At 38.7% G+C, this 27396-nt stretch overlaps 1 protein-coding gene across 1 annotated transcript in view; it reads left to right on the top strand.

Moving 5' to 3' along the window:
- arhgdig (Rho GDP dissociation inhibitor (GDI) gamma) overlaps nucleotides 1-26061 on the top strand; it is a 39321-nt gene extending 13260 nt beyond the window's left edge. Inside the window, exons 2-7 of the mRNA XM_008288748.1 lie at nucleotides 1937-2110; nucleotides 3544-3627; nucleotides 8574-8657; nucleotides 20619-20695; nucleotides 24195-24258; nucleotides 25425-26061. Coding sequence (XP_008286970.1) covers nucleotides 1937-2110; nucleotides 3544-3627; nucleotides 8574-8657; nucleotides 20619-20695; nucleotides 24195-24258; nucleotides 25425-25621 — 680 coding nt within the window. The 3' untranslated portion in view covers nucleotides 25622-26061. The remainder of the gene's footprint in view (nucleotides 1-1936; nucleotides 2111-3543; nucleotides 3628-8573; nucleotides 8658-20618; nucleotides 20696-24194; nucleotides 24259-25424) is intronic.
- The last annotated feature ends 1335 nt before the right edge of the window (nucleotides 26062-27396 follow it).

Raw genomic sequence — 27396 nt, 5'->3', positions numbered from 1 at the left:
ACATACCGTAATTCACATCATATAGCAGAAACCCGGCAATCTGGCCTCTGTGCTGCCCAAGTTTTCACTGAAATATGACAGAAATACTTTCTGGAGATAAGCTCAGCGGCTGAAAATGTTGTTTGCCTTTTGCTCACACTTTCCAGGTGACTCAAAACAGGCAGTTTTTGTTTTTTTCTTGGTTTCTCGATATTGTTACAGATGCACCTGTTAATCGCTAAATACTTTGTCAGATGGAAAGAAGCTGTAATAACCTTGATTTTGATGTTTAACAATGTGAAAACCTTTTACAGAAATAGAAAAGAAAAGTTAGAAAATTTCAATTTGCCATTTCTTGTGTATTATGGATCTAGTGTATCATCTTTCAACAGTTTTCTCAAAGCTTTTATTCCAGTGTTGTCATATATGTTAACATTTTCCAACCCGCCACCATCAGTACAACAACAATATATTTACAGTGGCGTGTATGCAGCACGCACAGGAAGCTTGATGCAAAAATGAACACGGGCGGCTGTGGCTCAGATGGTAGAGCGAGTCGGTCGGTGATCGGAAGGTCGGACCTGTTTCATGGTCGTTGTGTCCTTGGGCAAGACACTTCACCCACCTTGCCTGGTGTGAATGTGTATGAATGGATTGTTTGAGGTGGTGGTCAGAGGGGCCGTAGGCGCAGAATGGCAGCCACGCCTCTGTCAGTCTGCCCCAGGGCAGCTGTGGCTACAATCGTAGCTTACCACCACTGGAATGAATGTGTGTGAATGAATAATTGACAGTGTAAAGCGTCTTTGAGTGTCCAGAAAAGCGCTATATAAATCTGATCAATTATTATTATTATTATTAAATTAAGTTTAAAGTGGACAAAACCAACAATCTGAAGGATATAAATGAAGCATTTTTCCAGCTTTTCAAATGTGCAGTTTCAGGCAAATAAATCTATTATTACCATACCATAAATCACCTTGAGCAATAAGATGTAGAGATGAAGGAGGCCTCTGCCTGCACCCCTTTAACCGAGCAAACAGGTGGCGATAACATTTGGTGTGAATTGATCAGTGTGCACAACCACAGGTACAGTTTTTGGTCTCAAATCTTATTTATGATGGACTCAATCAAACATTATTGGCCGATGTTAGTCCAATCTCCTAATGCTTGTTTGCTCCCAACTAAACAATTCATTCTCTCCTTCTTCTCTCAGTAATATATGACACAGACTAAGTAACCCCAGCCAGGGGAAAATGTTACCTCAAAGGGTTCTTCTGCAGTTCAAAAGCTATTATGAATAATTACGCTATAGCTCTGCCAGTTTCAAAAACCGAAATTACCTTTAAATTTAAAAATGTATTGAGACATGAAAATGAATGAAATGAAATGAAATGAAAAATACTTTATTCATCCCAGAAGGGAAATTCAATTCAGAAGGGAAATTCAATGATTTAAAATTTAAAATTCAATTCAATACATCTGTAACACATGAACACTACATGTTCAGAGTTTGTGAAAACCTAGTTTGCAAGCAGATAAAATGAAAGAGTTGTGGATAAATGGTGCGAAACTGTCGACTAAAATACTAAAAAAATCAGTTGAACATTAATAATTGGATCAACGGTCCAAGCAAAGAGCTAAATTGTTTATTAAAATAATGGATTTAGATCAGTTAGTAAACTATGAGGCTGAAATTGTGGTGAAACATCTACTACCCTCTGCTGCTTTTTGATTTATGTTTTATTTTCCTACTGATAATTCTCAAATGTTTGCACTATCACCATTTGCTAATGCAAATTACCCCACTGTGGGATTAATAAAGGCTTATTGTATTGTATTCTATATGATTAAGCATCAGGCAAAGAACACTGATGTAGTAAACCCTCTGCAAACGCTGCAGCATGTCAGAGTAAGAATATATATATCTTTAATGGTCTTCTCCTGTCTCTCCTGGAAGGTCTGATGGCTGATAAGAATGATTTGCCTATCGAGGACGAAGAGGATGAGCGAAACCTCAACTACAATCCTCCAGCGCAGAAGTCGCTGCAGGAGATCCAGGAGCTGGACAAAGACGACGAGAGTCTGGTGAAGTACAAGCAGACGCTGCTGGGGCCAGAAGCCATGATGGCAGGTGTGTGTTTGTGTTTATAGTTCACCTGTGGAAGAAGAAGAAGAAGAAGTGATGATTCACGCCAGCGCCTCGGTGTTACTGCAGCTTTATTGCTATACTGCTATTCTCTCAGTGTAACGATTCGGTGCATACTTCCTCACAGTCATCAGATCAAACACACACACACACACGCACACACGCACACACACACACACACACACACACACACACACACACACACTGCAGCAGACCTGCTAGCCTCAGCATCTCTAATCCAGCAGCAGCCAGGCTATGACAGCTGATATCAGTAAAATAGCTTGCTGCTGTAACTCTACACCACTTCATCTGCAGCTTAGCAGTATTGAATTCAGTAGGAAAGGTTATAATGAGAGGATGGAAAAAGCAGAGAGGGGAGGATTTTATTCTCAAACAGAGGCTTTAAATCTAAGCAGTGAAAGGTAACTATGAGCATTTATGCAGGTACCATTCTGAGGTACTCGTACTTTACTTGAGTATTTTGCTTTTATGCTTCTTCCTGGTTTGACTTAAGTGTAATTTAGAGCTAAAATATTTCCTTTTACTCCATTCTATTTGTCTGACAGCTGTAGTTATTGATTACTATCTACCTATCATAATATGAATAATAATATGAAATACAATGAATTGTTGTACCGCAAATTAAGTTATCCTGCAGCCTATAAATTAAACTTTATCAGCTCTACATCTCAGTCAGGTTCAATGTTCAAATGCAAAATAATACATCAGTAACAGTAGTCCAGTAACAGACTCCATTTTGGCGTGTAATTCATATTTGTATATCAAATTTTGCACAAAAAAAAATGACATGCTTATAATTGTGGTATTGCTACTTTTACTCAAGTAAAAGATCTGAATACTTCTTGAACCTCTCGATCTGATTAGTGCAGAGTTCTGATAGTTATTCCATATTTCAGTGGTGGACAGAACTTTTTTTTTTTTTTTTCCATTGCTGAAATATTAACTATAATGTCTTTACATGCGCAGATTAAAAAAAAAACAAACTGTTTTGGTCATTTCCACATTTGTGTAATGGACGTTTTTTTAATACTTTTTAGCTGCTATTGTTACAATTTTGATGAGCCAGAGTTTAAGCTTTAATGCCAGTTAGATAGATTGAGATAAAATTTGATAAAAACATTTTTTTCAAAAGCGCTAATGGTAATTCTTTTGTAATCAGGTCAGTATTTCTGTTTGTCCAATGCAGCACCGATTAAATACGCGATATATATAATGTGCCTAGCTTGTTTCTTGTTTCTTGTTTGTCTTTCTGTTGAGCTAATCTACCAACAGATACGTGGCAAGAAACTGAAAAAGCAAATTCCCTCAAGTGTCAAATCAGGCAAATAAGCAAACAATGAATGAATAAATGAATCCATTTATGAATTCTGTAATAAGACACTGCTTCTCTTCTTCAGACCTCTCTGGACCGAATGTCAAGGTGACCAGACTGACCCTGCTGTGTGATGACGCCCCTGAACCAATCACCATGGACCTGACAGGTACACAACACTTCCCTCCACCACACTAATCAGCTTATTTGACCGTGCTGAGTGTTATTTTATTCTTTTGGTGTTGCTGTTCTGTACTGTGGTGACACAAATCACTGATGCACCCTGGAGCAAGGCATCCCACCCCACTGTGCTGCAGTTCACATGCAGCCAGACTGCAGTGGGAGTGCCGGGGCTTTGAGAGAGAGGAGATGGCTAAATGTTTGCTTAGTGGACAGTAATGGCATTTTTTCCCCCCGAGCAAACGTGAAGGGAAGGAGAGTGATGTGTCTGTAAGTCTATATGTGAGTCTGCCACGCTGGTGATGGTGGTGGCGACAAAAAAAAAAGGATGTTGGTCCCTTCAGGAGACAAGCTGAAGAAAGGATCGATCTGTGTGTGCGTGTTTGCCTGTCATTTGTGTGTGTGTGTGTGTGTGTGTGTCTGGGTGTGTATGGCAAACCTCTGTGTGTGTATGATATTTTCCTGCATGCATGATTTCCTTTGATTTTAGCCTGTGTGAGGATTTCCCTGTCCATCCCGATCCCAGCCACACATGCATGCACACTCACGCACAAAAAGACACAGTCACCAGCTGCTAATAGGAAAGGTCACCTGGTTGCTAGGCAATACTGACTCTGCACTATGCAGTTTCCTCCGATACAAACGCAGAGCCACAGAAAGCATCCAGCAGTCTTTCGTGCGCACGTTTCCGCGTTATAATGGAGGATCGGCTCAACTGCACGAAGCCGGAAAGAGCACGTTGTTCTTCCAGCATCTGCAGCTTTCAGATCTGGTCTCAATCGTGGTTGATGGAGGAAATGAAAGGTGGATGGAAAATCTCAGGTTGAGCTTTGGTGTTGCACACAAACTGGAAGCGTAGAGTTTAATGGACAAATATACTCATGAAGTCAGTTTACTTTACACGATAATATTAGCACCATGATCACTATACTGATCAATAAAGGCTTAATCAGCTGCTCAAAATGAATGGACAGACAGAAATATCTAGAAGTTTAATTGGAAAATATTATATAAAATATAAATATGGCATGTTTAACATTTAAGTTGAGGTAATGTCCCGGTTGAAAATGGCATAGTAAGGTCGTGTTGCACAGTTTAAATGAAAACATGAATATGACTATTGCATTGATAATGACGACATGGACATGATATGTTCCGTTAAAACAAGTGCACAACAGGAGACACTTGATGTTTTCTGTATGTATATGGAAAAAATTGAAACAACATACACTTTTTTTTATGCGTTGTACATGTTTTTCCAGCGATAACCTGATTTAAAATCAATCCAGATGAGCACATGTGGAATACGATGTGAAGCTATCAGTGAATCCTACTTCTTTCTGGTACAAAATCAACACATTCATAGCATTGAGTTATGAATATTTTGTACATTTAAAAACTCTGCAGTATCATATTTTTCCACATGTACTAGAATATGTGCAGTTTAGATCAAATCAGTGCAATATTAATACTCCTCTATCAGTATTTCTACTTATGGTAGGTGGAAAGAAATGTGTGCATATATCAGCCAGTATGAATTGGAAGAATCCAGTATTATCTGTCCTTAGTTTACTCGTGAACAGAAGCATTAATCAGGCCGTGGAAATAGCTAAGTGATGTCTGCTGTGTATTTGGAGAAGCTGAGTCAAGACTGAGGAAATGAGGATGTCATTATGAGTCATCAGGATTATTGCAGCTTGGACTGAGGACGCCTCAGTACAAAGTGCTGATGTGGAGTTTAAAAGATGTGGGTGTTCATCAGGAAAATAAGACTTAAAAAAAGACGCCATCCAGCTACATCGTGGAAAATGTACGGTGCAGTGTTTCGAGGGTTTTTACTAATACTAGGGATTAGATACAGGTAACAGGACAGCACTATATGGAAGAAGCATCCCATAGAGGTTCTTCATGCAGATTTATATAAAATATCAAACGAAAAACACTCATCAATGCATGTAGGGAAGAATTACACCGTTCCCCTTTAACTGTTAACATTAAAACTGCTTACATTTTCACAACATTTCAAATCAAGCGCCCAAGAAACAGCTGATCAACCTAAACCAACCAAATAATTACAGTAATAAAACATACTTATCTGGAACATTGGAAGAATGAAACTCAAAACTCACTATCTGGCCATGAACCATCAATATAAATTGACAATACATCTCTTTAAAGTGAGAGATGCAAAACAGAGACACATCTTGACCAAATACTGACCTAATCACAACATCACTAAAAAAAAAAAAAAAAAGACAATTGCAAGTTTTCTTGTTTTTTGCCTTAAAAAAAAAAAAAATCAAATTCATATTTCTTCCCTCTACTTAAGAAATTGTATTTGCTTTTTTTCTTTTTCTTTTTTTTCATTCTCTCATTATTTAAACAGCTCCATCCTTGATGTTTTGACAACATTTCTAAGCTGATATCCTTGCCAATAAAGCATGCTGTATTGAACTGAAATGACTAAATGTCAGGGTCCTACTGTTGTTTCAGTTTTTGTCCCTCTCTTTAAATCAGGTTCCCCAGTTTTCTGGAATCACCACTTTAACAAGTAAATGCAATCCAAGTAAAACAGGCTGCAAACTGTAGGTTTCAACAAAAATCGCTAATTTGTTCACCAAACATGTTTCAAAGGAAACATTAGGGCTGTCCCCAAAACCATACTAGGGACTGAAGTGAATTCAGTGAGAATTATCCACAAATATGGAAAACTGCTTCTTACTTCATCAGCTGTTTGGAAACTAAGCATTTAAATACTGATTTAGATGCTGATTACACGACCACAACTTTAAATGATTCACGTCCGCTTTAAGAAACATAATTCCTTGTTGGTTTAAATAAACCGGTATTGTTTCCTAATCCAGAGAGTTTCTGGTTCTGATACCATAGGGAGCATTTTAATTAAACATTCGATGCATTTGATCTTTGTGTTCCAGCTGACTTTTTCAACATCTCACAAAAAGCATAGACAAATAAAAATGTTTTCTTGTCATGGTGGAAAAAAAAAAAGTAACTTTCCATCATACTGTATTTTCTATTGCAAACTAGTTGTATATGAGTTTAATTTTAGCACACAGTTTGGGATATCTACCATATTTATGGCACATGAATATTAAAGAAATCTTTGCCAGTCTGGACACAGTGATCTTACCATCTTAGGGCTGAAAGCAGCTAACAAGTCATTTTCTCTCATTTCAAAAGGCTGCATGTAAGCACTGCTCACAAATTGCTTTTTGTGAAACTGTCCCCTGATGATGAGAGGAAGATTAAAGGTTTGTGGAGAGTCCCCTTCTACATGTGGTATTCTCTGTTATCTGACTTCCTGCAACGAGGAAGACAAAACGGCTTCAACCCAGTCCAGGAAATGTTCTTTGACAGCCTAGGCCTTTTTTAGAAACACTTTATTTCATTGTCTATCTAATGCATTGTACAGCTTACTCTAACCAGTGTGATACTCGTGTCCATTTAACAGCAAAACTGCAGATCTTTTGCTGCAATCTGTTTAGGCGAGGATTATTTTTAATTAGAATGAATGTGTGTTGTTGAACTAGAGGAGGAGAAAAAAAGAGACAGTGTAAGAGGGAAAATATCTCCCATTATGAATCCGTAGAGTAGCTGCAGTGTAATAATCGGCCGTATTGGTGTATCATGTTGCAGTCAGATTGCCGGGCCTGCAGGACTGGATGTGAAATGGACTTTCCATTGGTGGCTGAATGCATTAGAGACCCCATTATACACTATGGGCTGCTAACAGTGCAGCTTTGTGTGTGTGTGTGTGCTGATGTTGAAGAGAGAAGAAGAAGACAGGATGGAAAAACACAGGCTGAGATGCATTGCACCAGAGTAAAGATGATTGCTGTGAGCGGAGAAGAGAAAAGGAGACACTCAGTCTCTCTGCACGCTTGACTGGTCGCCCCATTGGAGACCTTTCACTCCGGCAGGCTTGTTTGGGTCCACGTCTTCAACCTTAACTTCTCAGATCAAAACTGTTCCCTCGTGCACTCGGAGGGTGTGAACTATCTGTTGGATATAACCTCTGGATCTCTGTCATAGCAGCAGGACAGGTGGAAAGAAGTCCAGAAGTCTGAGCTTTTGCTTTGTGGTCTAGTTTGAGACAAAAAAATATTCATATCCACTTCAGATTCTGATTTAAATTTTTAATTGATTGACAGGTTTCTCACGAACAAGTGACAAACTATATATATATTTTTTCCCAATATTACTAAAAATGCCATGTGTATAACTCTTCATTAGTGATAAACTGTTCTTATAATTGGTAGACCNTTTGGCGTGTAATTCATATTTGTATATCAAATTTTACAAAAAAAAAAAAAATGACATGCTTATAATTGTGGTATTGCTACTTTTACTCAAGTAAAAGATCTGAATACTTCTTGAACCTCTCGATCTGATTAGTGCAGAGTTCTAATATTTATTCCATATTTCAGTGGTGGACAGAACTTTTTTTTTTTTTTTTCCATTGCTGAAATATTAACTATAATGTCTTTACATGCGCAGATTAAAAAAAAAACAAACTGTTTTGGTCATTTCCACATTTGTGTAATGGACGTTTTTTTAATACTTTTTAGCTGCTATTGTTACAATTTTGATGAGCCAGAGTTTAAGCTTTAATGCCAGTTAGATAGATTGAGATAAAATTTGGTAAAAAGCGCTAATGGTAATTCTTTTGTAATCAGGTCAGTATTTCTGTTTGTCCAATGCAGCACCGATTAAATAAGTGATATATATAATGTGCCTAGCTTGTTTCTTGTTTCTTGTTTGTCTTTCTGTTGAGCTAATCTACTAACAGATACGTGGCAAGAAGCTGAAAAAGCAAATTCCCTCAAGTGTCAAATCAGGCAAATAAGCAAACAATGAATGAATAAATGAATCCATTTATGAATTCTGTAATAAGACACTGCTTCTCTTCTTCAGACCTCTCTGGACCGAATGTCAAGGTGACCAGACTGACCCTGCTGTGTGATGACGCCCCTGAACCAATCACCATGGACCTGACAGGTACACAACACTTCCCTCCACCACACTAATCAGCTTATTTGACCGTGCTGAGTGTTATTTTATTCTTTTGGTGTTGCTGTTCTGTACTGTGGTGACACAAATCACTGATGCACCCTGGAGCAAGGCATCCCACCCCACTGTGCTGCAGTTCACATGCAGCCAGACTGCAGTGGGAGTGCCGGGGCTTTGAGAGAGAGGAGATGGCTAAATGTTTGCTTAGTGGACAGTAATGGCATTTTTTCCCCCCGAGCAAACGTGAAGGGAAGGAGAGTGATGTGTCTGTAAGTCTATATGTGAGTCTGCCACGCTGGTGATGGTGGTGGCGACAAAAAAAAAAGGATGTTGGTCCCTTCAGGAGACAAGCTGAAGAAAGGATCGATCTGTGTGTGCGTGTTTGCCTGTCATTTGTGTGTGTGTGTGTGTGTGTGTGTCTGGGTGTGTATGGCAAACCTCTGTGTGTGTATGATATTTTCCTGCATGCATGATTTCCTTTGATTTTAGCCTGTGTGAGGATTTCCCTGTCCATCCCGATCCCAGCCACACATGCATGCACACTCACGCACAAAAAGACACAGTCACCAGCTGCTAATAGGAAAGGTCACCTGGTTGCTAGGCAATACTGACTCTGCACTATGCAGTTTCCTCCGATACAAACGCAGAGCCACAGAAAGCATCCAGCAGTCTTTCGTGCGCACGTTTCCGCGTTATAATGGAGGATCGGCTCAACTGCACGAAGCCGGAAAGAGCACATTGTTCTTCCAGCATCTGCAGCTTTCAGATCTGGTCTCAATCGTGGTTGATGGAGGAAATGAAAGGTGGATGGAAAATCTCAGGTTGAGCTTTGGTGTTGCACACAAACTGGAAGCGTAGAGTTTAATGGACAAATATACTCATGAAGTCAGTTTACTTTACACGATAATATTAGCACCATGATCACTATACTGATCAATAAAGGCTTAATCAGCTGCTCAAAATGAATTGACAGACAGAAATATCTAGAAGTTTAATTGGAAAATATTATATAAAATATAAATATGGCATGTTTAACATTTAAGTTAAGGTAATGTCCCGGTTGAAAATGGCATAGTAAGGTCGTGTTGCACAGTTTAAATGAAAACATGAATATGACTATTGCATTGATAATGACGACATGGACATGATATGTTCCGTTAAAACAAGTGCACAACAGGAGACACTTGATGTTTTCTGTATGTATATGGAAAAAATTGAAACAACATACACTTTTTTTTATGCGTTGTACATGTTTTTCCAGCGATAACCTGATTTAAAATCAATCCAGATGAGCACATGTGGAATACGATGTGAAGCTATCAGTGAATCCTACTTCTTTCTGGTACAAAATCAACACATTCATAGCATTGAGTTATGAATATTTTGTACATTTAAAAACTCTGCAGTATCATATTTTTCCACATGTACTAGAATATGTGCAGTTTAGATCAAATCAGTGCAATATTAATACTCCTCTATCAGTATTTCTACTTATGGTAGGTGGAAAGAAATGTGTGCATATATCAGCCAGTATGAATTGGAAGAATCCAGTATTATCTGTCCTTAGTTTACTCGTGAACAGAAGCATTAATCAGGCCGTGGAAATAGCTAAGTGATGTCTGCTGTGTATTTGGAGAAGCTGAGTCAAGACTGAGGAAATGAGGATGTCATTATGAGTCATCAGGATTATTGCAGCTTGGACTGAGGACGCCTCAGTACAAAGTGCTGATGTGGAGTTTAAAAGATGTGGGTGTTCATCAGGAAAATAAGACTTAAAAAAAGACGCCATCCAGCTACATCGTGGAAAATGTACGGTGCAGTGTTTCGAGGGTTTTTACTAATACTAGGGATTAGATACAGGTAACAGGACAGCACTATATGGAAGAAGCATCCCATAGAGGTTCTTCATGCAGATTTATATAAAATATCAAACGAAAAACACTCATCAATGCATGTAGGGAAGAATTACACCGTTCCCCTTTAACTGTTAACATTAAAACTGCTTACATTTTCACAACATTTCAAATCAAGCGCCCAAGAAACAGCTGATCAACCTAAACCAACCAAATAATTACAGTAATAAAACATACTTATCTGGAACATTGGAAGAATGAAACTCAAAACTCACTATCTGGCCATGAACCATCAATATAAATTGACAATACATCTCTTTAAAGTGAGAGATGCAAAACAGAGACACATCTTGACCAAATACTGACCTAATCACAACATCACTAAAAAAAAAAAAAAAAAGACAATTGCAAGTTTTCTTGTTTTTTGCCTTAAAAAAAAAAAAAATCAAATTCATATTTCTTCCCTCTACTTAAGAAATTGTATTTGCTTTTTTTCTTTTTCTTTTTTTTCATTCTCTCATTATTTAAACAGCTCCATCCTTGATGTTTTGACAACATTTCTAAGCTGATATCCTTGCCAATAAAGCATGCTGTATTGAACTGAAATGACTAAATGTCAGGGTCCTACTGTTGTTTCAGTTTTTGTCCCTCTCTTTAAATCAGGTTCCCCAGTTTTCTGGAATCACCACTTTAACAAGTAAATGCAATCCAAGTAAAACAGGCTGCAAACTGTAGGTTTCAACAAAAATCGCTAATTTGTTCACCAAACATGTTTCAAAGGAAACATTAGGGCTGTCCCCAAAACCATACTAGGGACTGAAGTGAATTCAGTGAGAATTATCCACAAATATGGAAAACTGCTTCTTACTTCATCAGCTGTTTGGAAACTAAGCATTTAAATACTGATTTAGATGCTGATTACACGACCACAACTTTAAATGATTCACGTCCGCTTTAAGAAACATAATTCCTTGTTGGTTTAAATAAACCGGTATTGTTTCCTAATCCAGAGAGTTTCTGGTTCTGATACCATAGGGAGCATTTTAATTAAACATTCGATGCATTTGATCTTTGTGTTCCAGCTGACTTTTTCAACATCTCACAAAAAGCATAGACAAATAAAAATGTTTTCTTGTCATGGTGGAAAAAAAAAAAGTAACTTTCCATCATACTGTATTTTCTATTGCAAACTAGTTGTATATGAGTTTAATTTTAGCACACAGTTTGGGATATCTACCATATTTATGGCACATGAATATTAAAGAAATCTTTGCCAGTCTGGACACAGTGATCTTACCATCTTAGGGCTGAAAGCAGCTAACAAGTCATTTTCTCTCATTTCAAAAGGCTGCATGTAAGCACTGCTCACAAATTGCTTTTTGTGAAACTGTCCCCTGATGATGAGAGGAAGATTAAAGGTTTGTGGAGAGTCCCCTTCTACATGTGGTATTCTCTGTTATCTGACTTCCTGCAACGAGGAAGACAAAACGGCTTCAACCCAGTCCAGGAAATGTTCTTTGACAGCCTAGGCCTTTTTTAGAAACACTTTATTTCATTGTCTATCTAATGCATTGTACAGCTTACTCTAACCAGTGTGATACTCGTGTCCATTTAACAGCAAAACTGCAGATCTTTTGCTGCAATCTGTTTAGGCGAGGATTATTTTTAATTAGAATGAATGTGTGTTGTTGAACTAGAGGAGGAGAAAAAAAGAGACAGTGTAAGAGGGAAAATATCTCCCATTATGAATCCGTAGAGTAGCTGCAGTGTAATAATCGGCCGTATTGGTGTATCATGTTGCAGTCAGATTGCCGGGCCTGCAGGACTGGATGTGAAATGGACTTTCCATTGGTGGCTGAATGCATTAGAGACCCCATTATACACTATGGGCTGCTAACAGTGCAGCTTTGTGTGTGTGTGTGTGCTGATGTTGAAGAGAGAAGAAGAAGACAGGATGGAAAAACACAGGCTGAGATGCATTGCACCAGAGTAAAGATGATTGCTGTGAGCGGAGAAGAGAAAAGGAGACACTCAGTCTCTCTGCACGCTTGACTGGTCGCCCCATTGGAGACCTTTCACTCCGGCAGGCTTGTTTGGGTCCACGTCTTCAACCTTAACTTCTCAGATCAAAACTGTTCCCTCGTGCACTCGGAGGGTGTGAACTATCTGTTGGATATAACCTCTGGATCTCTGTCATAGCAGCAGGACAGGTGGAAAGAAGTCCAGAAGTCTGAGCTTTTGCTTTGTGGTCTAGTTTGAGACAAAAAAATATTCATATCCACTTCAGATTCTGATTTAAATTTTTAATTGATTGACAGGTTTCTCACGAACAAGTGACAAACTATATATATATTTTTTCCCAATATTACTAAAAATGCCATGTGTATAACTCTTCATTAGTGATAAACTGTTCTTATAATTGGTAGACCTCCATGCCATCACTCTAGTCTTCAATTTCCTTCAGAGTCTCAATGGTATTCTGACCTGGGGCCTCATTTATCCTCAGTGCGTAAAAGAGTTTCTAAATTCTGTCGTACAAATGAAATGTAGAGTGTGCGTAAGTACAAAAAAATCTGTATTTATCAAATGTGCGTACGGGGGTCGTACGTACATCAGTGTTGATAAATCCCACTTGTTCTTAACCTCCGTGCTCGTGCACGTTGCCTTCAGGAACGCCTCCAAATCACCATACAGGGCAACAACACGCCTCTTTATAAAGCAAGTGAAGATTTATTTTTTCCTCACCTGTCGTCATCATCGTGGCAAAAAGGGTGAAAAAGAGGAACTTTTATGAAACTGAGATCGAGGTACTTGTCAGCGAGGTTGAAGCAAACCAGAAAATATTGTTTGGTGTGTGAAATGTTGGGATGAGCAGCGAAAGAAAAAATACTGCAGACAAGATAACCACCGCAGTTATTTCTGTTGGTCAGAGGAGAGATCGGCGGCAAAAATTTTAAAAAGTGGTTTGACGTTAAGCTCAGTGTCAAAAAACGCATCACAGTCCATAAAAGAGAAATGGCTGCAACTGGAGGAGAACGAATTAATACCAAACGTTCACCCAGTGGATAACCCTGATCACTACATGTTTAATAACCAAACAAAGTCCAGCTACAACATTTCCACACTCTGTGACACTCACCAATAAGCCAGCCGTCTTCAGCAGCTCCTGCTTGGAGACCCACAGAACTGTTCTGCTCAATGAATGAGTCGTGTGTTCCTCCAAGCCACCGGGCAACAACGTTGGAAAGCCACAAATGCGCATCGCAAATGATCAGTACGTTGACTGAATGAAACCCTTTTCTATTTACAAAATTAAGCTCGTCTAGTGATGCTGCTTTGATTGTGATGTGGGTGCAGTCTATGGCTCCACTTATGTTTGGGAATCCAGCGACGGCGTTAAGTCCCCGTTTGATTTGGGCTCATCGGTGATGGTTGTAAGGGAGCTGGATGTAGGCTGGGGCCAGGGGAGTTATGGCATCCAACTGGATGTAGGCTGGGACCAGGGGAGGTATGGCATCCAACACTGCCGGCTTGATCCTGCTCAGTGGTGCCTGGAAATGCCTCATACATCTCCAACCTCACGCTGGAAAATCCCTGAATACTTTTTATTTGTAGATTCACTGTTCTACTGCTAGATTATGTGCGTACGCATGGTCAGAGGTGTGCGTATATTTATGCACATTCCTAAGTATAAGTACAAGTTGATAAATTCCATACCTTGCATAGGAATGTTCGTACGCACGCTCTACGCACATATCTGTGCGTACGCACTGATGATAAATGAGGCCCCTGGACTCCAAAATGCTGATATTGTTTTCTCTCCACCATTTCTTCAACACGTTGGCTGTATGTTTCACATCATTGTCTTGTTGGAAGCTCCAATGCTGCACAAGGCCAAGTTTTTCCTGCTGGCTGCCTGATGTTTTCCTCCAGAATCTTAATGCAACCCTATTTTCTCATGATGCCGTTTACTTTAACAAGGCTGCCTGACCCGTTGGCTGGAAAACAACCCCAGATCATTACATTCTCACCACTATGCCTGACTGTCTGGATGGTGATTTTGGACCTGAATGCTTCACCTTTCTTCGTCCATTTTCATCTCATCTGACCACAGAGTTGATGACCAAAATCTTTATGTAGGTGTGGTTTTGTGAAAGTACATTTTTGATAAAAAAAATTGTGCAGCTACATAATAGTTGAAAGTTAAATTCATGTTTTACCTTCTTGGGATCTTACTTATGTCATTTCCAACCAGAAGAAACCTAATGATCTGTTAAAAACTATAACTAAAAACTAACTATGAATTAAAATTTGGCATAGATACGAGTAAATTAGAGTTTAACTGTAGTATTTACACATTTGCTTATTTAAAAGGAAGCCACTCTGACCTCAAATAACTGAGTCATGCCTGACAAATGAATCACAGTTTTGTAGATGTGAACTAAGAACGACTAATCTCAAAACCTTAACCTTGAATGATTATTTTATTGCAGCTTTGGTTCTTTCTGTATGTTTGACCCTTATTCTTATGTAACAGAAGCCCTGTACTCAACGAGGTAATTACTTAGATCTGGAAAAGTCACTCACTGAAATCACTGAAAAGGAAGAAACCCCAAGGTTTGCATCAATGTGCATTTGTAGTTTTCTGTGCGATAAAGGAGAATTTACAGAATCCAATCTTGTCCTGTTGGATTTCATGTTGCAATGTGCAGAAGTCTACCAAAATAAGACCCAGACAATAACCTGCATTTTATCATAGCAATCAGCTCGCTCTTTCCTACAGCATTCTGACAAAGAAACCTACATTGCTTCATCATATTGATCCCAAGAATAATGACAGAAAGGACGATCTCACTCACACATAGCTACTTGGCATTTCTCATTTTGAGTATATCACTCTCTGCTTTAAATATCATCCTGCCTTTTATCGACATTTCTTTACACGAGAGCGCAAGCCTGCTGCCATCAGACTGTCCGCTTTAGTTTTAGTCATTTCCGCTCGTTCTGTTTTTGGTTTCTTGCATTTAGATCAATGGGAGTGAATGTTTATCTGCTAAAACATGAAAAAAAAAAAAAAGTTGTCAGGCACAAAAAGCAGATTATGTTTCTGTGTCCCAGTAGCTGCAGCAGTAAGATTACCGGGAGGAGAGATTCATTTCCAAACGCGGCCACCCGTGGAAAAACATGTGGGCACATACAGTGACCTAGTTTGGTCTAAGGAATGTATCATATATCTCATTTTAAGGCAATTTCTACAAAACTTACTCTGAATCATCATCTATATGTGACAGAAATTCACTAGATTAATTGTGTTTAATAAAACGAATCAAGCAAGATGCATCCAAACAATTTCTGTAATATTCTTAAATTGCATTTGTTTTTTTATTTTTTACTTTACATGTCACTACGCAACCACATGATCATGTCGTAAGGTTTAACACAACCCTCGTAAATCTGTGGACTGCTGCCAGATCGCACCATACAAAGCAGCATCCACCTTGACTGTGACATGTCACTGCTTTAGTGCCCTAAATGCAAGCTTGACTTTGTTAAACTTTCATGCTCCCAGGGTTGTTTTTGCTGAGCGCACAAGCGTATACGAGGACACATTGCATAGGCTTGACACCGAGCAGCCTCAGTGGCATTCATCCTACCCTGTACGTAACATGTGATCACTTCAGGGGTACTTTGTGTATGAAATTCATATAATAATGGGAAGGATCTTTAAAAAAGTGTCGGGGGGAGGGGGGATACATGGTAATTAATTCAAAAGAACTTGATGCTTGCCTGAATTTCATCTGCCATTTCAGCAGCAGAGAATGAAACGCTCCCTGTGCAAACACGCAGAGGGGGAAGAGGATAAATGCTTTTAGAGCAAGCCAATGTCTAATCTCGCTGTCTGTCTGCATATTTGCTGTGATTTTAGGTCGAATCAGTCCACTGAAACTGTGACAATGTAGAAGACCCCCTGTGGTGCAAATGAAGTGTTTAATCTTGTTATTATGTCCATATGATGTTTTTTAAAATATATATATATATTATGATGAAAATAAGCAGTCAACTGCATGGATTCAGACTTTCAGGGTTTAATAACAGATAAAACGAAGCTTGTCAGGTGGGACTGTTAACATTCTTTTTCACAATTGGTTTCTGGGTCCAACGTTTATGGCTGAATTACTCCAATATTAAAACTTGTGATTGGGTAGTGTTGAGCAGTTTTACAGTGTTTGAGCAGTTATAGGTGAGCTGGTGTGCTGGATCTGCACTGAACCTGGAAGAATGGTGGAGAGGGATAGTTTTTATTGTGAACAACTTCGAAATGTGTCACTTTGATGCACAGAAATTAGTTTGTAGGGGGTAAATCAACAAACAGAGAGGAACTTTAACAGTTTGTCTGCAGTGTTTGACACCATTAACTACCATAATCTAAACTGTCAATGGAACAAGTACTGTTCAGTTAATTTATTTAACTAAAATGTGACAAATCAGTTTAAAAAGATTAAAAAACTGGTCATTCAAACTTATGTAAAGTACAAAAGTCAGCTGTTAACAATATATGAATACTGGACAATTTACTGGAGCAGCATTCTTGTGAAGGTGACATTTTTAGTCTTGCAGGGATGGCCATGAAATTTGGTTCACATATTCAATCCTTGTCAAACCTTTTTACCCTCTTACTGCACAAAAAAAGAGAAATCTGCTAACTTGTGCTTTGCCTATGTTCAAGATCAAACACATTTGTCTCAAAGCACCACTGAGCAGTCAGACAGACAGCACAGTCTCATTAACTGCTAACTTTATACTGTGTTGGGGAGTTCAAGCCATCATAATGCATCACATATCATTAACTGTGCATGATATTTTAAATTTAAACTGTATTTTGAGTAATTTGTTCTAAATAACTAACTGTCCAATAAACAGGTGGAAGGAAAAAATAGAGTATATTACTTTTCTGAAATCACTATAATATGCTTTTGTTGGACAAACCAAACCCTCACTCCTACATAGTATACCTCATATTCCTACTATATTTACTCATTTACTGCCTATATAAACAATATTACCTCTGCATTGCACAATTGTAACTTCCATCTCTATGCAGATGACATGACCCTTTACTGTTCTATTTTTTTTATTTTTTTTTAAATTAAGTTTAAGCTGCCACGCTGTCATTTAACCTTCTTAAACACAAATCCATAATATGAGGCTGCTCCTTAACTGTGAAATTACAGTATGGATGCTGTTCTCTAATGCTAGAAATATTGACAATGGTAGTCATGTAATAAGACCATGATATAAAGAGTGCAACAGTATACATATCCAGGCATTTGGGTTAATGAAAAATGGCTACTGAAGTCCATATTGACATGTTGTAATCATGTGCTCAGAGATCAATGACATTTTCCTTTATTTAAGAAATAGAGGCAGCCCGTTTCCCACTTAAACCTTTCGATGCAGTATATCACATCGCCTTAAGAATCATCACTGGAGGAAGTTATTGGACACACCATGGCCTTGTATATCAAAAAATCTGTCTTTCCTGCCCTGTCAGTGAGGACGGATGAAGATATAGCCCTGTTCTTCATTTATTGCAATTTGATTTTCCATATTTATTGTACGTGCCTCTGCAACACTGAAAACGAGGGTTTTTTCTTTATGTGTTCTCCAAGGTTTTAAATAAAATGAAAACGTAAGAGAAAATTAAAACATGTTGTGGTATATTTTGTGAACTAGATCACAAAAATAAACCACCATGGGTATTTTATTGTGGGAGAGACATGTTTCTGCTCATTTATTCTGTAACATTTTAGCTTTTTTCTGCTGAGGGTGCAGCTGGAAATCCAGCGCGTGGATTTGCCTGTGCATGCACGGTCCTTGCATGCATACTTGCATGTTTTCATTCCCGTGTGAATGTGAGTGTGAGTAGAACAGGTAGACAGCTCTCCACACTGACCTATTTTCTCAGTCAGACGTTCCCAGGGGAGGCCAGCATCCTTTCTCCCCTCTTTGTCTCCTGAGACGAAGGAGAAGGGAGAGAAGGAGGAGATGAATAAGACGGAGGATGGCTGAGAGGGGAGTTACATGCTGCAGTTCAAAAAAGAGGGAGATGGGTGAAATGAGACAGAAATAGAGACGTGAAAAATCTCTGAAATGTCAGCTCGTGAGGAACGGCTTTATCAGCTTAATGACATGTTTGATTTTTATCTAATGAGGAGTTTAAAAGTGTTTCATATGGCGGCATAAAAGCTCCCAAACCACAGGAGGGGTGAGGGCGAGCAGATTCTTAATGAAAGTGAAGACATGACAGTCAACACGAAAACAGTGTGGAGATTTTCATAAGTCAACAGCAATGTGTTAGCTGTTGGAGGCTTTTACTTTAAGTGGCTAAATGTGCCACAAGTGCATATATTTTTAATGTGGGGGGACAGCAGACCTCTCACCCTGCACACTGCGCTGCCAAGTTGTACCGTAACACTGTTTGTGTCCTTCTTCCTTTGCCTGTCTGCCTCTCTTCCTTCTCATATCTGTTTTTTATGCATCCCATTCCTCTATCTCTCCTTCATCTGCTCCTCCTTTCCGTCCTATGCTTCTCTCTGTCCATTAGGAAGCACTCAGGGCTGATGGTTGGGTTTAAATTGACATATAAAGTGATTAGGCAGTAGATGCATTTGTGATTGCTCTGTGCTTTCACGCTGGACCCCCCCCCCTCCCCAGCGTATCTGTAAGACAGTTTTATTGTGCAAAGGATACAATAAATAATCAATATGTCAGAATTTGCAGCAGGGTTGAAAGTAAAAGGCATCACTTGTATAGTTTTGAGATTCTTTTCTCCGGATTTGGCTGAAAGTGAGTAGAATGCAGTGAGCCACATTTATGATATCTTACACCACTAAGCAAGCGTACTGGCGTGTTTTTCCAGCCCCTATTGCAGGGGTGTCGAACTCCGGTCCTTGAGGGCCGCAATCCTGCAAGTTTTAGATGTTTCCTTCTTCCAACACACCTGATTCAGATGATCAGGATCGTTATCAGGCTTCTGCAGAGCTTGATGATGAGCTGATCATTTGAATCAGGTGTGTTGGAAGAGGGAAACATCTAAAACATGCAGGATTGCGGCCCTCGAGGACCGGAGTTCGACCCCCCTGCCCTATTGTATTACAGTTAGTTCCCATAGTCTGTATTTTTAGAGAGTTTATTTGAGGTATTTGGCCTCACTTCTAATTCTGTGTACACTGGGACTGTACCACTATAGTTTCTAACAGTATGTATTCTGAGTAACTTTAATATAACCAGACCCTTACAGATCATCCCCAATATTACACTCGATCTAAATAAAGACTTTTCCAGAAAGAAGTAAACTTGACATGCAGTTTAAATTTAAATTTAAAACTCTCACATTCATTTACAAAAAATCCTGAAAGTTAAAGAAAACCATATTGTTTTGCGGGCTGCTGGTTCACGTCCCGGTGGGGGGGACATGAGTTTGCATGTTCTCCCCGTGCAGCGTGAGTTCTCTCCGGGTTCTCCGGCTTCCTCCCACACAGTCCAAAAACACGTTGAGGTTAATTGGTGATTCTAAATTGTCTGTAGGTGTGAATGTGAGTGTGCTTGGTTGTCTGTCTCTAAGTGTAGCCCTGTGATAGACTGGTTACCTGTCCAGGTGAACCTGCCTTCACCCTGAGTCAGCTGGGATAGACTCCAGCCCCCCGTGACCCTAGTGAGGATTAAGCGGTGTATAGATAATGGATGGATGGATATTGTTTTGCATCATAGTATATTATACTGTATTTAATTGTATTGTATATATTAAATCACCTCTAATCTAGTGTTTGCACAATAAGAAAGGTTCAGAACTACTGTCTACTAAAATATCATGTAAAAATACAGCGTTTGAGAATGAAGACGATTCTCTTTTTACAAGTTTGTGAGCTCCTGCTATGATAAATGTAAGATGCATCTCTTTGCGTGTGAATCAGCGACAGTGTGACTTCACAATGAGTCATTCTGCATGTTGTCATCGTCGTGCAGACAGAAGTGATGTCGCACGTGTCCTGTTGAACATGTTTCATTGTCTCTTTGTTGTTGTTTGTTTGTGCAGGAGACCTGAGCGCTCTGAAGGAGAAGAGCTTCACCTTACAGGATGGAGTGAAATACAGACTAAAGATACACTTCAAGGTAAGATGGATGGAGCCGCAGAGGTTCCTGGAGGAGACTCACTGTGCATTATACCACAGATGGACCACTGGGTGTATGTAACAGACGATCAGGTATTTACTGTAAGCGATAAAGGGACTTTGCTGAGCGGGGCACAAACTATAAAATCAAACCACACCATCAAACAAGACCATTATCATATTTAATGAGCTTTTTCAGTGCTGTTTAATTTTATAGTGCCAGTAAGGATTTGTGGAAATGCCATTTAATGTCAGTAAGTAAGTAAGTTTCTCAAGTCAGACAATTGATTCTTTTTACATTTCTAAAAGCAGAAAGCGATTTGTTTAGTGTGTCTTCCTTAGTCTTTTGGGAGGATTTTAATTGATGACAAGTTTGTCAGTCCTCTGATCCACTGATCCAGACTGAAACATCTCAGCAAAGTTTGGCTGAGATGACGACAATTTATCCTACAGCAGATGAAGCCTGCTGACTTTGGCGATCCCTTTGCTTTCCCTTTCAGCGCCACCAGTGAATTGACATCTTAATTTCCACCGAAATATCGCAAAAAGCATTGTATAAACAGCCATGAAATTATTAAAATGTGTCTTAATTTGCAGATTTCCACTACAGGAAATGCAGGTGGCACAAATCGGGCCTTTCAGCTTTTCTGTTTCCATTGTAGCGTTAGATCTGACAGCTGCGACTGCGATGCCAACTACAAAAAGAGAGGAAAAACGTTCTGTGAACATGTAGGAAATACAACAATGACATGAGCTGGGATGTTTACTGAATTATTATTGATGAAAAAGGGCAAGTCTGCCTCAGAAAAAATGGCACTTCCTGTTGTTGTCTCTGATTTCAACCAAGTCGTGTGCATCTTCTTTTCTCAAAAAGAAAGGCCCATAAAGAAGCCACATAGGGATCGTGTGGTTGGAGCGCTGTTCTAAACTGTCCTGAGAGCTCCTGCAGCAGAAAAATCAGCCTTGTGACTTTGTTGATCCTCTAAATTTTCCTCAAGCACCACCATGAGATTTCCACTTGTGATTCTATTTGTGGCTAAATGTCTCAGCAGCTATTAGAAGGATGAAATGGTGTGTTCATGTTCCCCTCAGAATGAACTGGAATCACTTTGATGATGACTATTCCTTTTGGGCCATTATCATGTCAGTGTTTTCATTTGAAAATACCTTTGTTTATGACCAAACACGGGCAGAACTAACTTCATATCCACATATATTTGTAGTTGTATACTAAAACTAATTGTATCTAAGCATGCACAATATTAAACATGACTTGTACCATTTGATGTATTTGAAATAGCCAGAAGCTAATTTTGATCTGCAGGTCACGATTAAAACTTACACAGTGAGACAGAACAACAATAAACAACAGGACACACAAGACGAAATACATAATAAACAATAGGACACACAGTGATGAAAAAACAAACAAGTGGGATGTTTGAGTACCAAGTAAAACATACCTAATAAGAAAGATTAAGTTAAATTAGGTTAAGACAAGATTAAACTTTTTTAATCCTGAAGGAAACTGTTTTGCCAGCTATTGGAAAAAACATAACATAAGAAATCCAGTGCCTTAAAAGTGAAAAAGCAATAAGATATAAGTACGATACAATACTTTAATTCAATAAGTGACCTAAAATAAGCTTAGAGTAAAGCGTTCTTATTGAATGCCAGTTTTAAAAGCATGCTGGTGTCTCCTGGTGCTTCTATTATAGACTCCTAGTGTGTTATTTTATTAGAACTATATGAAAGGTAGAAAACAGGAACCATCTAGCAGAGTTATGTCTCTTCATCCTGACATAGTTGACAGCCTCACATTCGACCCAGTTCACCTCTAATCCGTCCACGTAACTGCTGTTTAACCGGCTAAAAGGTGAGTCAGTGAGAGCTGTGATTTGATCCCTAAACGAGTGCTTCTTTCCTCTGAACACTTTTCTGTTAGCTGTTCTCACACGACTGAGCTTCTCTCTGCCACTTCCTCTGCATCCTTCTTCTTAGCATTACCTTTTCTTCTTCTTCTTCTTCTTCTTCTTCTTCTCTCTCGCTTCATCTGTCTGTTCTCTTCTTTTTCACTCATGTAGTCACTTGTTACCCTCTTGCACTTTCTCACACCTCTGCTCTCTTCCTCCTCAAACATTTTTCTTTCTCTGTTCCAAATAAACCGCCAGCATGTGAACGCACAGCGGCTTGTTTATTTGTTTGTTTCCCCCCAAATCTGTGCTGTCAGATTTCACAATACAGACCCGGGGGCATGAAACGTACTCACATGCACGCTTAAAGCCTAATATGAGGGATTTTGCAACAATTCTAGTATTTTTTTTAAAGCTTTTCATGAATGTTTTATTTACTCATGTTTGTCACAGGAAGAAGAAAAATGCACCAACAACAATATCAAGCCAGTTACATTATAACTTAGGGGGTGTTAGGATGAGTTGTCAGTAGGAGCAACACACAATTTGACAGCAGAAATTGTTTCTAAAACTCGGGTCGCACCAGAAAACCCCCTTTAATGGTCACTCAGCCGATGGGAAATCTTCCTATTAAGATATATATAAGATGATATGGAGTAATTTAGAAGCCAATTACCCCATATTGCTTTGATTTTTGAGAGACAGTGTGGCTTTACCAAGCAAAAGGGGTCAATGTGTGTGCTGGTCCTGAAGGTAAAGAAAGTTATTTGGGCAATAACCAAACAGTTCAGTGACTCCGCTGTGCTGTGAGGACACTCGCTGGACAAACATCATCACTGCAGGCTGTTTAAAGGTTGCATTTCATCCCAGAGGCTTCACTTCATCATAGTCCTACAGAATTCACTGCTGTATGTGTAAAAAAACCAAAAAAACAATAACAGCAACAGCATTTTTTTTTATCCTCCAGTTTTTCCCCTCTATTGCATGTGATTCTGTTCACCTTATTCAAAACCAAGGTTGGGTAGTAATGGATTACCGGTTATCAGGATTAAATTATGAAATCAGATTAAACAAATAAGTAACTATCATCAGCCCAGATTAGATTTTGAATTTTTATTTTTTTTTAAATCATCCAGATTATAGTTACATTGGAAAGGACTGCCAGACTGCATTTGATTATGTCTTTAAAATAGCGGATTTTAAAAATTACAAAACTTTTTTTTCATAATAAATAATTTCAAGGTCCAAGCAGCAGCAATATTTTTTATTACTTTAAGTTTAGAAATATGCCACACAAGAGTGCCTACTGTATATTGGACTAAGGCTGACTCGTATTATGTCTAGTTTTTTGATGATGACGTACAGATATTGGAGTTTTTTCCCTTTTTGTTTACAATGAAAATGGAAGATTAGTTATGAGTTGGTGCTCAAAGTCCTTCATGTGGCCTTTGACTGAAAAACAGCAGCAGCAGAAACAAAAGAAATAGCCTTTAACGTAGTGTAGATGTAGTTTGTGAGACAGTAATGTGACTTAACCACGTGTAAAATCTGAATACTCAAAATATTTGCGACTGTGTTCATCTGCAGGTGAACAGAGAAATCGTATCCGGCCTGAAGTACCGTCATGTGACCTACAGGAAAGGAGTAAGAAGTGAGTTCAGTTCGGCCGTCGCACTTTGAAATGCATAATTAAATACAATTAAACATCCATCGTGTGCAGTTTTGCAGCAGAGCGGCTCAACATCAGTTAGTGAAGCGGACAAGATAAAGTGCACTTCTGGTTTTTATTTCTCAAAATTTCATTTATTTCGTCATGAAAAATCCTTTTTAGGATCCTGTTTTTCTGGGTAGGTGGATGGCTTTTTTACGTGCAAGTGTACAATGGTGAAAGAACAAGAGTGTCAAATGATTCCCTCTTATAGTAAGAGCAAGAAATCATTTAGTCTGCTAAATATCTTACCTAAACAATATTTTACTGCTTTATGTTCTGTGGCAATCATTTCCCCCTCAGCATGTATCAGACAACATATACACTGAAACCAATATACAACAATCCGCTGTATTTATTGTCTGTATTATGAGGAATTAGCTGAAATGAAGAGAAAAACAAAGCAAACAGGAGCTGTAAAGGAAGACAATATTCGCAAAAGCTGCATAAAAAATTATTGCAAATGCACATCAGTACTAGCTCTGTTTGAGTTGTTTGCACCACTAATAAATGAAAAAGTGTCAGGTATCTCTCTGTTAAATAAAACAAGATATAAATAAAAGCTGATTCTGCTAAATGGTTATTGACCATGACCAATAATGGCTTAGAGTTGGATGTTCCCACCTTTTATTTTTTTTATTATTCTGTTGACATCTTTAATTTAAGATAATTTTTAAATACAGGGCATTTAAAAATCAGCTTTAATTGTTGTGTTTGCAAGTAACAGACATTATTCACAGATCTACTACATAACTCTGAGACTCGAAAAGGACATTTCTTTTTTAAAAGATGAACATTTGGATGTTACAGTTGAAGATTTGGATGTTACAGTTGAAGATTTGGATGTTTCAAAAGCTCAAACATCAAGACTAGATGAGCAACTCATTTCTTTCTAACTGTATTTACAAGTCACATGATCACACTACTTTGTCAGCTCATATGATCAGATTTTGCTCTGCTTCCTCTGGAGAAAGAAACAACTTTTTTACATTTTTCTTCACGTAGTCCTCCCCATGTCCTGTAAGCAGATCTGTCAAACTATATCTCATTTAGCAGTGTGACAGATGCATGGCTGGGTCACTAAAGCTTCATTTCGTACCTGCCCTCAGTGAACAAGGTAGTGTGCATGGTGGGAAGTTACGGACCTCGGGCGGAGGAGCAGGAGTTTCTATGCCCGTCTGATGAGGCGCCCAAAGGCCTGATGTCCCGCGGCCAGTATCAGATCAAGTCTTGCTTCATCGATGACGACAAGAATGTCTACTTATCCTGGGAGTGGAACCTCAACGTCAGCAAGGACTGGAATTAACGCAGTGTGTGAGGGAGATGATGCTTCTCTCTTCCCTTCTTTCACACCTGTCCTCCATCCTCTCTCGTCCTCCCCCTCTCTCACCCTCTTCTTCTTCTTCCTCCTGTGAGAGCAGCCTTGCACTGGCCAAGAACAGGTAGCTCTCCTCCTCTTCCTTCTCCTCTTCCTCCTTCTTCCTCCCATCTTCTACCCTTTCTCCTCCTGGTCTGTTTAATGCACTAAATGCAGGCCTCGTGAAACCCGACTGGGACTTTGAGAGAAGAGAATCCCCGTCTCTTTCTGCCTTTTGTTCCTGCGTTACAACTACATCTGCATCCGATCAATCCTGAATTATTATGAAGTCTCCCTCTTCTATTACTTTCAGTTCCTCTCAGCCTTCCTCCTCATCATGTCATATATACACAGTGAGCTTAGTCAGTTTAAGGCGCAAAGAGAAACAGAACATAAACACGGCAAAATCATTTTTTACAGCTGAAATGAAATAAACACCTCAATGAACTGCTGCTGCTGCTGCTGCTGTAGCCTGGAACATCCATTTATTCTGATTTATTGCAACATTGTTCAGCATACTGAAAGACGATGCCCTGAACGGTGTGAAGCAGACATTTAATATCTGACTGGTAGAGTTTCCTAAAGAGAGAGATGAAATATGTAAATGCAGATAGCATTTGGAGATTCAGGGAGAAACCTGGATTCCTACATAAGCAGATTTGGTTAAAAACCGGTGCTGCAGGGGGAGAGACAAAGGTACAGATGAGAAAGAACAAGTACATGCTGGTGTTCTGAAAACAACAGTTAATAACGGCAGCAGGAGGCAATTAAGCTGCTTTAAAATCCACGTTTTTCATTCAGAGGGGCATCTGCTTAGAGAATAACCATCATATCTGATGTCTAACACAAATGAACACACACAAAACAGCTTAAAAACGAAGAAAAAGTAAGTAAAAAACTCAGGTTTTATTTATTTATTTATTTGTTTGTTTGTTTATCTATCTATTTATTTATTTATTTATTTCAAAATGATCCAATGACAGTAAACAGTGATTGATAATTCTGCTGTAACTTGCTGAATCAAAGGCATCATTATACCTCCTGGTTAGAAAGCAACAGGGCATTAGCGAATAAAAGAAAAGGAGATGTAAATGGAGTTTTTTTGTTTTTTTTTTACATTTATATTTTATCTGCATGTTTCTTTCTTTCTTTTATATTTTTTACTTTTTCTGCATCCTTTTCTCTCGCTTTCATATCATAATGCATTTGTTTTTTTTTTGTTTTTTTTTAATGATTTCTGTTTTCTACTAAATGTTTTCATGATTCTTTTTCATTTTGCATCCATCACCATCTTTTCAGGAAGTTTAAAAAAAAAAAGTTTTAAAACACTAAAATTGAATTAACCTCTGGCTAAACTGTCAAAACATCGTGTTTTCGAACCATTAAGAAACCAGAATGAAAAAGACGAATAACTTCTTTCTACACAATAATGTTTTATGGAACTTAGATGAGCTGTTTTTTGACATTTCTGTTGCTTTCAAAGCGCCGGTTTTCTCAAGTCTCTGTGGAGCTTTGTTTTTTTTGAAAGAGCACACCAATGAATGACTGTAACTGAACTGTGTATATTGTAGAAAGAGATGCATGTGTGTCCTTTAGGATTTGATACTACTCACTCCATAACAATGAACAGCGTTAGCCCTTCCTTCTGTATCAAGGACACAAGATGTGAATAAAACTCTGCTTTTGAAGCTAGAAGATGCCGGAGTTCTGTCAGAGACGTATAT

The sequence above is a fragment of the Stegastes partitus genome, unplaced genomic scaffold (assembly GCF_000690725.1).
Source record: "Stegastes partitus isolate 25-593 unplaced genomic scaffold, Stegastes_partitus-1.0.2 Scaffold572, whole genome shotgun sequence".
NCBI classification, from domain to species: domain Eukaryota; kingdom Metazoa; phylum Chordata; class Actinopteri; family Pomacentridae; genus Stegastes; species Stegastes partitus.
Note: the sequence above shows the minus strand (reverse complement) of the source record. Positions and strands in the feature narration are given on the sequence as shown.